The sequence below is a fragment of the Mauremys mutica genome, chromosome 3 (genome assembly GCF_020497125.1).
Source record: "Mauremys mutica isolate MM-2020 ecotype Southern chromosome 3, ASM2049712v1, whole genome shotgun sequence".
Lineage (NCBI taxonomy): Eukaryota > Metazoa > Chordata > Testudines > Geoemydidae > Mauremys > Mauremys mutica.
In genome coordinates, this window is record NC_059074.1 from 139,146,394 (window position 1) to 139,160,712 (window position 14,319).

General features: G+C 45.0%; 1 protein-coding gene across 1 annotated transcript; it reads right to left on the reverse strand.

The window, feature by feature from the left end:
- Nucleotides 1–645: 645 nt before the first annotated feature.
- Nucleotides 646–1,536, reverse strand: LOC123366677 (taste receptor type 2 member 5-like). Its single transcript, XM_045010322.1, is given in 2 exon segments — nucleotides 646–974; nucleotides 1,383–1,536. Coding segments are annotated over 2 exon segments (483 nt in total).
- Nucleotides 1,537–14,319: the final 12,783 nt, after the last annotated feature.

Sequence of the window (14,319 nt, forward strand, 5' to 3'; positions counted from 1 at the left end):
AACATTGTCCACTGTAGGAAAAATCTGGAGATGCCCAGGCTAGTCAAGATCATGTCACAACAGGTCAGTTTTCTGCTTCTGATCCACTCAGTACAATTTACAATGATTATCAATCCGTTTGCTATAATCCCTGTAATGAACTCAATTCCTAAAATGATCAAACCAATAATAGTTGCAGGAAGCATGGTTCTGCCTGTGGTCACTAATGCTTGTCCAGCTTCTGAAGCTCTTCACTGAAGTGCCAGGCTTCTGGTAACTTATTGGGGCCTGTGTTGTCCTGCCTTTGTATCACAGCCGAAAGTGAGATAGGAGATGTTTTCAGCTATTGAACTTCGAAGACTCACCTGTGTTTGTTGGGATGCAAATCCCAGAAAGATTCTATTACATTTGGGATGATCTAATCCTTTCTCCTGCCTTTTATTTGTATATCCACTTCCTCATTTCTGTGCAGTGACTGTCTGTGACCAGCTTCACAAACTTTTTTCTATTGATCTTCTTTCCTGATTTTTATTATTATTATTGATTTTAATTATTGCTCCTTCATTTTCAGATTGGACTACTGCTATTCATTCTATTTGAGGCATTTGCTCCTATTACACAATATAGCCATGGATCTCTTTCTGCGGGTTCTAGTCATGGGAGATTTTATGGAGTCTCCTCTGTCAGCCTGCACTTGACATGGTTTAGAGCCCTCATTGCTGCTTTCTTCATCTTCGGATTGCCTAAAATCAGGATAACAGAGTGCCCAGAGGGATAAGCAGCCATAATCACTCCACAGAACCTAATGAAGTAAAGGCTGCCAACAGCAAATGTTTTTGATAAAAAAAATAGACCTCATGACTCAAAATAAACAATATAAAATAAAAGGAAAGAGCTCAGAGATGTAACAGCACTGTCATGAGCCTCACTGCTGGCCTCCCTGGAGCTGCTTGCATTTTTTTCCATCCTCTTGATATGTTTGCACAGAGAAGTGACTAACAATTGTATGGATGAATTAAAAAAATATAATGAAGTGTATGTATGTTCCAAGCATGGATGAAATAATGAGGCCAATGGAGGAAGTATCCTTATATCTACATTCCACTGTGGTAAGTTTCCTGGTAGTCTTTACTGAGCTGCGTAAATACTGGCTATATACACACTCTGCTGAAGGGACAGAATGAGCAAGGAGACAGGCCCACCAACAGCAATTCTGGGCCCCAAGGCCAGGGCCATCCCTAGGGGGGTGTGAGGCCTGGGGCAGAAGTGACAGATCAGTCACTTCTGGGACTGACCTGTCACTTCTGGGACCGACCGCATTGACCAATCGTGCCGGCCCATAGGGCCCCCAAAACACAGGGTTCGGAGCCCCTGGGCAATTGCCCCTTCCCACCCCGCATCACCGGCCTGCAAGGAGACAACGAGTAGCTGTGTCAGTAGCCCTGATTGTCTCATCTTCAGCCAGAAGAAGAGGGGTCAGCTGAAGTTGGAAATCTGCATGCAGTAAAAGACACTGAGCCAGGTGGCAAACCAGAGATTGGCAGTAGTTAGATACATCCAAACGGTGCCATCAAAATTTTTTCCCCCTCTCTAGTCTTGGACCTGCTGTAACCTGTTGTACTCCCCATTTTGAGATTCCTAGCCTATTATTTCCATCTTAGCTTCTCTTTAGCTTTCTGACTAATTTGTTCCTGAAATCCTTCAATTTTATTTCTTGTTTCCAGCCAATGACAAGACAAGGAGGTATTTCAAATAATTACACCTTCCATTTGTTGTTTTAACTCCTTGTTTTGCTCTTCTTCTTTTTCTCTAATTTTCTATCTGCCAGCAAGGAGCTGGCTTTTTAGGACTTAGGGTACGTCCAGACTACCCGTCGTATTGGTGGGTAGCGATTGATTTATCGGGGATCGATATATTGCGTCTCATCTAGACGCGATATATCGATCCCCGAACACGCTCCCCGTCGACTCCGGAACTCCACCAGAGTGAGCGGCGGTAGCAGAGTCAGCGGGGGAGCCGTGGACGTCGATCCCGTGCGGTGAGGACGGGAGGTAAGTTGGGATAAGATACTTTGACTTCAGCTACGGTATTCCTGTAGCTGAAGTTGCGTGTCTTATATTGACACTCCCACCCCCAGTGTAGACCAGGCCTAAGGTTAATATTTACTAACGAAACCATAAAGATGGTTCTCCATAATTCACACTCTGCACTCACCGTTTGATATAATGTAAAGGGGAAACTATTGATAAATATTGCACAACGTAGGAAAAAACTGAAGGTGCTCAAGCTAGTCAAGATCATTTCACACAAAGTTAATTTTCTGTTTTTGAGCCACTCAACGCAGGACACACCTATTATCAATCCATTTGTTACAAACGATACAATGAGTTCAGTTGCTGAAATAATCAAAAAGATTTCATCAAATGTAGGAAATATGTCTGAATCCACCGTCTCCTAACTCTGCCCACCTTGTGAAGCTCCAAGAGCAAAATGTCTTACTTTAATGCTGAGGTGCTGATATCTAAATGGGGCACAACCTTTTCTTCTGCCTGTATATCACAGCTGAAAAAAATTAGTGAAATTTTTAGGTGTTGATCATGTTAGGCCCCAGCTGCTCTGGGATGCAAATCTCAGAAAGATTCCACTACAGTAATGATAACCTACTCCAGTCTCTTATTTAAATTATATGGGGATGTGCCAATGTCACTAGCCACTTTGCTGTGAACTTGCTGCTTGTGATTATGTTCAGTTTTTTTTTTTTTATTTCTCCTTTTCCAGCTTTGAAAAAATAATTATTTTAATTATTTGCACTTTTGTTTTCACTCTGGACTGCTGCAGTTCATGCTGTTTCAAGCAGCTGTTTAAATCTAATCGGATTGCAGCAATGGCTCAACACAGAGTACATGACTGCCACAGGCCTTTGCCCAGCTGAATCAGAATTTGCTCCACAGCACACACTGTTGGTTAACATCAGTTTTATTATTTAAATTGTACATGCCTAGTCTCCGCTTATTGGTCTGATTAATGAATATTTATTTTATGGGTGACCCTCAGACACCTCGCTGAGGATCAGAGCATTATTGTGCCGGATGCTATAAACTTACAAGAAGAGAGATGCCCTAGTGCAAAGATCCTACACTCTAGGATGACCCATTTATAAAAGGTAGAGAGAATGAAGCGATCAAATATATATGGTCCCTGTAGAGGAAGGGTGTTAAACATACCTCCATGATATATATATTTAGACATAACCAGGTTATGCAGCAGCTAAGCTTCCATTTTGAAAAAAGTAAGTTTCTTGCTCACATGGCTTCAGAAAGAACTTTCCAAATATGAACTGAGTATAAACTGAGGTCATGATGTCTCTCTGAGTCTGCAAGACAGCCTGAAGCAATGGCTCAGACATATGGACTCCCCCTACCCTCTGTTAATCTCATTGGAACGTCAGCTCTGAACACAAATGATGGCACGTCAATGTCAATATTAACTATCCCAATGTGGATCATTTTAGTGGATGGAATAGGAATAGGGGTGGGACTGAAGCCCTTGGTGGTAGGAATTGGTAGTTGCTGCAGGGAAGGAAATGCAGAGGGAACAACAGTGGACCTGCGCAAAGATGGAGAAGGGAAGATGGAGAAAGAAGAGGAACAAAGGACAAAAGTAATGGTGGCCTAAATGGGGGTATGTTGTCACACAGGGATATTGAATCTGACAATAAACTGCTAGATAAATAACAAAGACAAGTTCACTTACTACACATAAACAGAATTCTCCCCATTTTTCTCTGTACAAACATCCCCCTGATCTCAGTGAGAGATCCTCTGTGGATTGAGGGGTGTGTGAAGTTCTGAATTGATATCCTGGCCACACATCATTATCAAACATGGAATCCATCCCTCTCTTCCAAACGAGTTCGACACACTTGCTTTAGGGCCATGTGTTTTTAAAAGTCTCATTGTAGAACTTGAGATTAGTGGGACTTCCAGTATTGGAGATGACTGAGAAGGACATTCTGGTAAATCTTTAACTAGGACAAGCCAGAGGGTTTCACAGAGCTTGGGTTAGTGGTGGCATTTTTTGGGCTTAACTCAATTCTCACTTTAATGTTCTTCTAAAGGGCTCCTCTCCTATTAAGCTATGGTAAGCCTAATTTTCAGAGGCAGCCGCTGTATTTTTGCAGGTGCAATCCATAACACTTGCCTAATTACCTAATTTGTGGGCACAAACCATAGATTGATGGGAAGTTAGTCAACTAAGGGCTTAGAAAACGCCTGGAGTTTATCACAAGAGCAAAACAGTGCCCAGGACAGAGCCTGTTTTGAGGGGCCCCTTTACATGTCAGGGCCAATATCTACAAATAGAGCAGCATTTTTGTATCCGTCAGTTGCACATCATCTGTACACAACAAACAATCCAGATGAATTCTAGTATTAGGAAACAGCTAAACATATACCATAATACACAGCCTTTCATTTAGGCATAGGTTGTTAGACTATTCTTTGATAGATCTCTCTTCCTGCCCTCTCATTTCTGCCTTCCTCAATACCCTTCCCACTGCTCTGGGTCACTTGGAGAGGGAAACTGATGGCCATTTCTCCCTGGCAAGAAATCTCATAAATGGAGCTGCACAGAAATTGGCAGCTGTTTTGCCATCCCTTTATCTTGTCACCTACAGCAGTGAGTGCTCTGTGGGAATAGTGCAGAGCTGAACGCCAACCAATGCACAGCTGTCAGTTGTAACTGGTGTCCCTCAGACAATTTTCCTTCTCAGAAGAAGAAATAGTCAGCTTCAGGACTGCCGCCTGTGGGGGATGGACAAAGACTAACAAGACCCGCCAGTCCCCATTTCAGAGGGGAAACATCCAGTGCCATGAGCTCCCTCTCCCAATGCTATGGTTAGCAAAAGAAATCCCTGCCCCCAGCCTTTGGGGGGTTTCACTGGATACATCTCACACAGTCCCCAATCATCACAGGAATTGGGCCACCAAGGAAAGAAAGGACCTGGGGACCAGGAAAGAGTTGGAGAGGCGAGAGATGGGAAGATATTTGGGTAATACGAGGAAAAGACAGAGGAAAGGAAGGACAAATGATTTACAAAGATGGGAGAGGCTTGACTAAGGGAAAGTAGATTGTAGTTACATAAAATTACCAAATGGAAAAACATTGAAGGGAAAAATATATGTAACACTGACAGACCCCGGTTGACGGTGGGTAGCATTAAACCTGGGATCTCTGGAGCTTAGTGTATGAGCCTTTAGTGTATGAGCTAAAAGCCACACAGCCCTTAGCTAAGGCTGTAGCAGACTCATTAATCTCTCTCTAAGTGGTCTCGGTGCCACCAGATGGGACAGAACACCACACCCAGGAGGTGTGTGGGTTACACGTACAACCTGACAAGAGACAGAATTGTAACTGGAAGAAGTGTCTTCAATAGAAAAGGAGATGTGAAAATCATACTAGAAGGAAAAAAATTAAAAGTATTAATAATAGAAGAGTTAGATTAACTTTAACGCCTACAAGTCTGCTCAGTCCTATTTCTTTTTCAGCCAATCACTCAGACAAACAAGTTTGTTTACATTTGCAGGAGATAAGGCTGCCCACTTCTTGTTCACGTCACCTGAAAGTGAGAACAGGTGTTCACATGGCACTGTTGTTGCTGGTGTCGCAAGATATTTACATGCCAGATGTGCTAAAGATTCATATGTCCCTTCATCTTCAACCACCATTCCAGAGGACATGCATCCATGCTGATGACGGGTTCTGCTTGATAACAATCCAAAGCGGAGTGGACTGACGCATGTTCATTTTCATCGTCTGAGTCAGATTCCACCAGCAGTAGGTTGATTTTATTTTTTGGTGGTTCAGGTTCTGTATTTTCCGCATCGGAGTGTTGCTCTTTGAAGACTTCTGAAAGTATGCGCCACACTTCATTCCTCTCAGATTTTGGAAGGCACTTCAAATTGTTAAATCCCGGGTTGAATGCTGTAGCTATCTTTAGAAATCTCACATTGGTACCTGATGCATGATCTGCTGGTATTTGCAGCGCCTCACGAAGAACTGCAACAACAGGGGACATGATGAGTTCTTCAAGCACAGATTGCTCAGGGACATAAGGAAAACCAGTTCAAGGTTGTTGATGAAATTCACGCAGTAGCTGCAGATGGTGGAGCATTGCTTCTGGGCCTGAGAACCAACACTGACTGATGGGCTCACATCATAATGCAAGTTGGGATGATGAGCAGTGGCTGCAGAACTTTTGGATATGCAAGGCCACGTTCCTGGATCTGTGTGCAGAGTTCACCCCAGCCCTCCAGGGCAGAGATGCCGGAATGAGAGCTGCATCAACAGCTGAGAAGTGAGTGGCGATCACACTGTGGAAGCTTGCACTGATTGCTACTGCTCAGTGGGAAATCAGTTTGGGAGTTGGCAAATCCACCGTGAGGGCCATTTTCATGCAAGTGTGTAGGACCATTAATCATCTCCTGCTACACAGGCCTGTGACTTTTGGAAATGTGCAGGACATATTGGATGGCTTTGCAGCAATACGGTTCCTGAAATGGGGTAGGGCAATAGACAATACCCATACCCCTATTTTGGCACCAGTCCACTTTACCACAGGGTACATCAATAGAAAGGGCTACTCGTCTACGGTTAGGCAAGCACTGGTGGTGGATCACCGAGGACACTTCACTGACATCAGTGTGGACTAGTCAGGGAAGCTACTTGATGCTTCAAGAACACAGGATTGTTCAGAAAGTTGCAAACAGGGACTTTTTTTTCCCAACCAGCTGATTACCATTGGCAATATCAAAATGGCAATAGTGATTCTGAGTGAACCCAATCTACCCTTTGCTCCCTGGGTTCATGAAGCTGTGCATCAAAAAAGACAGACTCAAATACCAACTCAGCAGATGCAGAATGACAGTTGAATGTGGGAACCCTGGCCTGGTTTACTCATAAGATTGGATCTCAGCATGAAAAATATCCCAACACTTATAGTTGCTTATTATGTCCTGCAGAATACCTGTGAGGTAATGGGGGAGAAACTGCCACCAGGGTAGAGATGCAGTAGCTGTTTGCCGACTTTGAACAGCCAGACAAAAAGACCATTACAAGAATCATTGAGAAGCTATGTGGCTGAGGGAGACCTTTAAAGAGCACTACATTGCTGTGATATGGTGGATTGTGCTCTGGCTGGCCCTGAAATTTTAGGGACTGTTAGGAATTATGTAGTGCTTTGTCTACATTTATGACTATTATACAGTGTCTTTTACTGAACCTATGAATTATGTGGTTCTTGCTGTACATTTGTAATTATCATACTGTGTGTTTCACTGAACCTATGAATTCTGTGCTCTTGTAAAATTACAAGTACTGGATGATTAGAATAGCACTAGCCAATCCACAGTATATGTTGTGAAGTAATAAAACTGAGGGTTTTTTACATATATATAGAAATTTATTGTGTAACAAAAGCAGTGCAAAAACCCCCAATGTGCAATTGAAAAAACATAACACAAATTTCTAACATAAATTAATGGAACTGAACTTTAATGTTAGAAAGGCAGCAAACGTTCCTGTCCATTTTGGCTCCACATACACCAGCCGTGGCTCTCACAGATCAGTGTATGTGAAACTGTGGTTGCTCTTACTGTCCCCCGGCACAGGCACAGCAGGTTTGTATATTTTTTGGTGGTTCTCAGAACGGGTCCAAGTCCCCCCGACCACCACTACCCCAAGACACACCTGCCTTGTAAGCCAATATATATTTTTTAAAATAATGTAAGAAATTTGGAGTTGGCACATCCACAGTGAGGGCCATTTTCATGCAAGTGTGAAGTGTGTAGGGCCATTAATCATCTCCTGCTACACATCTCCTGGAAACAGTAAGCATTTAACAGTTTCCCTATATTGCAGAATGTGGGGGGTGGGGAGGAATGAGGGCTCTGGCATGGGGATGAGGGGTTTGAGGTGTGGGAGGGGGCTCAGAGCTAGGGCAGGGGGTTGGGATGCAGGGGTGAGGACTGTGGGATAGGGCTGGGGAAGAGGGGTTCATGGTGCAGGAGGGGGCTCAGGGTGGGGGCACAGGGTTGGGATGAGGGCTCTGGGGTGGGGCTGGGGATGAGGAATTTGGAGTGTAGGCAGGCTGCCCCAGGGCTGGGGCCAGAGAGGACGCCATAGTCTCCCCAGCCCTCTCCCCCACAGCAGAAGTGAGCTCCCCGCACCATCACTGCATGTGCTCCTAGGGGCAAGGCCCCTCTCAGGTCCAGGAAGCCCCCTCACCTCCCCTGTAGTGGGTGCCGGTGGGGGAGGGGGCTGCCATCACATGTGGCCTCCTCCCCTGCTGCAGCCTGCTGCCCATCACTATAGCCTCATGGGGGATGGGGCTGTCCCTTGCCCAGTGTGGGGCAGGAGTGGTGGCTGCAGGTGTGTGGGGGGGTGGATCACATAGTCGAACACTCACTCAAGCCCCAGCAGCTGCTCAGGAGAGGTCCAGACTCCGTTTCCCGGAAGCCCCTTGGGCGTTGCCTCCTGGTGGGTGCTGGGGGAGGGGAGGGATGCCAATCATGTGTGCGCCTCCTCCCTTTCGCAGGTGCAGCAGCCACCTCAGCCTGCCACCGGCGCCACTCTTGTGCTGTAGATAGCAGCGGCAGCAGCAAGAGAGCACAGAGCGGAGCGGCAGAGCAGCCGCCCACTTGAGGCAGGGACACTCCAGGGCCGGGGAAGGCGCACGGGGGCAACAGGTGGGGGCTGAGGGATGCTCTGGGGGAAGCATTCGGGGGTGGCAGGCAGGGCCAGGGGAGAGACCCAGCTCCGAACATTGGTGGAGCCGGGGCCCCTTGTTTGCATGAGTATGAGTATAGGATAATGGCACTGAGTACTGGCACTATTTTCAACAGCCAGTGGGAGTAACTGCTGAGAGTAACAAAGGCACAGACAGCACAGCTGCAGCTAGTGTCCCAAAGCTGCCTGGACCTTTATGCCTCTAGCCTGTTGGCTGCAATGATGCTTGCCAAAGTTATTGCAGAGTGGTATGGGAAAGTGTCTTACGACACAGGAAGAAATAAGGCAGCCAGCTCTAGAAACCTTCAGGAGTCAGTGTACCTCCATGATAGTTTCATCAAGATCTCTCAGGAGGATGTAAGATACATCCCTGTGTACGCAACCAAACTGCTCCACTTGCACCCCCATCCAAAAACTTACAAGAGAATGAAAAGCAGGTAACTCTATATCTGGTTATTGTACCACTACCTCTTCTCGTATGAGTAAAACGATGACAGGTCGATACCTGTGTCCTGCTAACTAGGTGTTGGGCTGGGCAACATCTTTACATTTAAAAACTGTAAGGAAAAATGCATGCACGCACTTACCCGAGGTTCCTTCCTTTCATCAGGCTCATCTGTGCTTGGCTGGACTGTAGTGGACCCCTCCCACACACACTCCCTCTGCCACATGTTCTTAGTAGGGGGTTGTGACTCAGGCTCCTTGGAAGTAGCTATGGCAGTCTGCGGAGGACTGGTGGGATCTCTGCCAAGTATGGCATGCTGCTTATTGTAAAAGCAGCAGGTCTGTAGCTCAGCACCAGATCAGTTGTCGACCTTGCTGGCCCTGTGATATGCCTGCCACAGTTCCTTTGCTTTCTTGCGGCACTGCTACTGGTTCCTGTTATATCCCTTTGCCTGCATCTCCTGTTCAATCTTTCCATAGATGCCACATTTCTACAACAGGTCTGAAGCTGTGCTGGCAGAGCCTCATCTCACCGCAGGCCCTGGAGATCCAACATCTCCTGTCTACTCCAGGTAGGAGTATGTTTAGAGCATGGAGTTGGCATGGTCAGCTGGGCAGTTGCTCGCAACAAGGGACAACTGCTAGGTGTGCTCACCAACCTGGGCAATAAGGAAAAGACATTTCAAAAATATGTAGTGGTCTTGAAGGGCAGGGAAAAGGGGGTGTAGCTCCTGGTCTCCATGACTACGGGGCAGCGGAGTTCACAGTTGTGACAAGGTGTTAGTCACTGAGGGACAGCTGCTGGAGAACTGTTAGGGTCGACACTGGTCATGCAGTGTCTACACTCACTGTGTTGATCTCAGTACATCGACCATAGTTCACTGTCCTGGGGATGGTTTTACCATGTCGCCATAATGGAGCGCTTATATCAGCCAGGGACAAATTTGAGTGTAGACGCATAAACAAATAGGTCAGCAGAAGTCAACTTGTGTGGACCTACTTTGGAGTGTAGACCAGGCCTAAGTGTAAAGGGAAGCTCTGACTAAAGAAGCCCAGAGGTATATGAACTACCAAAATGTTTGTACCCTTTTTACTTTAAATCAGCTCTTTAAAATCTCCTCAATGTCAGCGCATTCATGGCAAAATATAAATAATTAGCAGACTGGTGCCTCTCCCTACTGCATTCACCTCACAGGGCCTCATTTCACAAATATCGCCAGCTGAGGAGGACTCACCTGTTTGCTCAATCAGCACTGCCTTCAGTGTTTCAGATAAAACAGGGGGAACATTCTTCCACTTGTTGACGGCACATGGACCCAGCTGCAATCATCGGGAGGCAAATCAATACTGGATTCCATTACAGACTCTCCATTTCACATTCACAACTTTGCATCTCCAGGTGGATTGTTGTTTACAGTAAATGACAGGAAACAAATCACTGGTTTCAGAGTAGCAGCTGTATTAGTCTGTATCCACAAAAAGCACAGGAGTACTTGTGGCACCTTAGAGACTACCAAATTTATTTGAGCTTATGCCACAGGTATTCTTGTTCTTTTTACTGATTTTTTAATTATTATTAATTTGCACACAAAGGGTTCAGTTGTGACTCTTCAGTGTTGCTGGGGGAGGAAGTGTAGCCACTTTGTTTGCAGTAGCTGGAGGCATTATGGATATAAGCCTAATAGGCAAGATCTCTCGATGATCCCACTCTGAAGTACTCTTCTATATGGATTCCTTTGGACTTTTTTCCAGGGTTAGCTAAGGTAGCTGCAGGTCACTGGCTAAAACAAAAGTGAAAGAGTTTGTGTGCAAGTCTCTAGCAAAAGAAATGATTCTTTGGCTCAGCTACTAGGGGTGTGGCTCCAAATCTAGGCATTAAAGAGCAAGTGATGCTAGTTTCCAAGTGTGTGAGATCCCTGCACTGGGCGTGCTCCACCCACACCTGAGTAGCAACTCATTCTAAGCACTAGTGAAGGCCTATCAAAATAGCTTCATTTCAAAGGGTTAATCTGTTTTAAAAGATCAGGTTGCCCAGACTGTCATACAACATAGTCAAATCTCAGTAACTATTACAGGTAATAGTGTCTCAACTCTTACAGAGGTCTACACAGACATACAGTTGGCTTCCTGTACCTGGTTCCACATTGCTCAGGTACTCTCTCCTCTGCTGAGGCACTATGAGACAGCTGCCCAAAACAAACTGAAACATACATGGTTAGCTAGGGGGGCAAGTGTGGATGCCCAAACATGGGTATGATAACAGAAATACTGGTGTATGGACACATATTGAACCATGGCACTTGTAAACTGGTTAAAATGACTCTGCCTCTAATCTAAGTACATCACAGCTAAACACTGTAGTATGTAAAGGATGTTTTTTCACACTCCAAAAACAGACCCAGGGTTGGATCACCAGTAGGTGTAATTTGGCACTTGTCCACTGAAGTCACAAGTGCAGGGGTGGCCAACCTGTGGCTCTGGAGCCACATGCAGCTCTTCAGAAGTTAGCATGCAGCTCCTTGTATAGACACCAACTCCGGGGTTGGAGCTACAGGCACCATCTTTCCAATGTGCCAGGGAGTGCTCACTGCTCACCCCCTGACGCTGCCCCCACTCCACTCCTTCCCGTGAGCCTGTCATGCCCTCACTCCTCCCCATCCCCCACAGAGCCTCCTGCACACCACAAAACAGCTGATCAGGAGGTGTGGGGAGGGAGGGAGAGTCGCTGATCGGCAGGGCTGCCAGTTGGTGGGAGGTGCTGGGAGTGGGGAGCTGATATGGGGCAGCTGACATATTACTGTGGCTCTTTGGCAATGTACATTGGTAAATTCTGGCTCCTTCTCAGGCTCAGATTAGCCAGTGCTACAATGATTTAAGCCCACCAACTATCTAATCCCAAGCACTATCACAGAGCAATACAGCAGACTGGCAAAGGCCCAGAAGTCTCTCTCAACCTAACTCCCGCCTTTCTTGCGGGGACCAGACTAGCTATACACAGCTACAAGCTACCATACAACAGTGTATCATCTTTTAGATGTTCCCAATCACTTCTAGAAACAGTACAGTTGCTCTCATGAAATTCACCTTAGACCTTCTGCATCAACTTTCAGATTATAAACCCCTAAATTACAGGGCTAAAAATATACTACTGCCTTCAATGCCTAGTCTAATTGTACTGCTGCATAACTGACTAATAATATGGCGCCTCTAGTTTACTGATGGAAAAGCCCAAGCTTTGATATAAATGACTGAACACTTTTTGCTAAAACTGTATTAGACATTTCTGGTCGACTTTTAATTGAAAGCTCTAAAAAATGCAGCTACAGAATGTGAAACAAATCAATCTACCCAAGCCTAACAAAGAGATGGTTTGCATGGAGAACTACAATAACTCAAGTGCATAAAACCCTTATTAGCCCAGATAAAATGAGTAGACATTATTGCATTCAACACAGTGCAACCGATAGGACATGGGGCAGTACCAAAAAATAAATTTTAAAAACAGCCAAGAAAACATTACCAAACACTTTTCACACACATACTGACAGATGAAGGACAAATCTCATTTGCTAGAAAGATACATTTGACAGAGCCCCTGATCTCTATCAAGAATTCATGGATACCGTAGATGTTTAAAAGCATCAACATTCATGGACCAAATGGCTTTTATTTCCACCAGGATAGCTACCATCACTTAATAAGTTTTTAATTTTTAGCAAAATCTGGTGTCAGCATTTTCTGGAAAGCTGTTTCACAAAGATCTTTGTGAGCTCCTTTCCCCGCCCCATCAGCATGGATAACAGTTCTTCCCTAGCTCCCAAGGGTTTTGAGAAACTGAAGTAAGGATTGTAAAATGCTTTGAGAATCATAGAAGGAAGGCATCACCAAAGGGCAAACTTTTATTATTGTTTCCTTGGGATCATTATCTTAGACTGCAAAACCGCAAACAATATGAATGCTCATAAAATAATCCTGTCCAATTTGAACCTCACTTTGTGGCAGCAGTGGTGCCCTCCCTTAGCAGTAAGCCTGAAGGAAGGGCCCAGGAACTAAAAAAACTCCACAGGTTCACCTCATTCCTCTAAATTCTTTCATCAGGGCCAGGGTTCCTCACCCACCTCCAGCAGCTTTCAACTCTCATAGATCTCCAGAGATCCATTTGTGTGGAGGAGGCCCTGTGCTTTTACCCTAGCTCTGGGAACTTCTGGCTCCACTGAATCCTTACATCCAGGAAGCCTCCCAGGAACCTCCCCAAAGATAGGGGAACACCGCTCTTGGCTGCCCTTAGTAGATGTTCTGTGTGGGACTGGGAGTGACTATAGGAGGAATGACATACATCCCTGCTCATTTATCCTGCTCTGAACTCCAGAAAGTGGAAACAGTGTTGAATTGATGTTGAATTGATTTTTTTCTGCTAGTTTAGCCTTAAAGTCTCCATTTTGATTCCTTGGGGGAAAAACATTAATTAGAAACATCCTTCTGACTAGCTTGTTTTTTTTAATCATATGGATAGCTCCACAGATCCATTCTTTTTCCTGTGCACTATGGTCTCCAGTTTCAGCTTACTACAGCCTGAGCTAGCTAGACAGGTTTCAGTCCTGTAAACTGCTCTGCAGGTGTGGCGCTGTATCCCTTCTCCCCCAGGAATTTAAATCATTGATTTCAATCACATTGAGACCTTGGACAACTAATTTTAAAAAATTGTGCTATTGTGAATTTAGACTAAATCAATAATGAACTAAATTATAAATGCTATTCGCAAACACCACAGCTGGTAGGGTCTGGTATTTGAATTTTATAAAACTACTATAGGTGAAAAACAAAATATTGAAAATGAAGGCTCTGATCCTGCAGCCAGTTAAGCAGGTATGTTACTCACCTGAATAGTCCCATTGACTTCAAATATGATCACTTGTGCCTAAAGGTAAGCACGTGCCATAAGTGTTTGCCGAATCAGGGGCTAAAACGGTATTTTTACTAAACACTTTTTTCTTAGTGACATAAAATCTATCTCCCTTCAAACCAAATTGCTTCAGTGTTAACAATGAACGTGTTATTTAGACTTTCAGTGTATTAAAGTTATCAGGTATGTTTTCATATCAACAGGCCAAA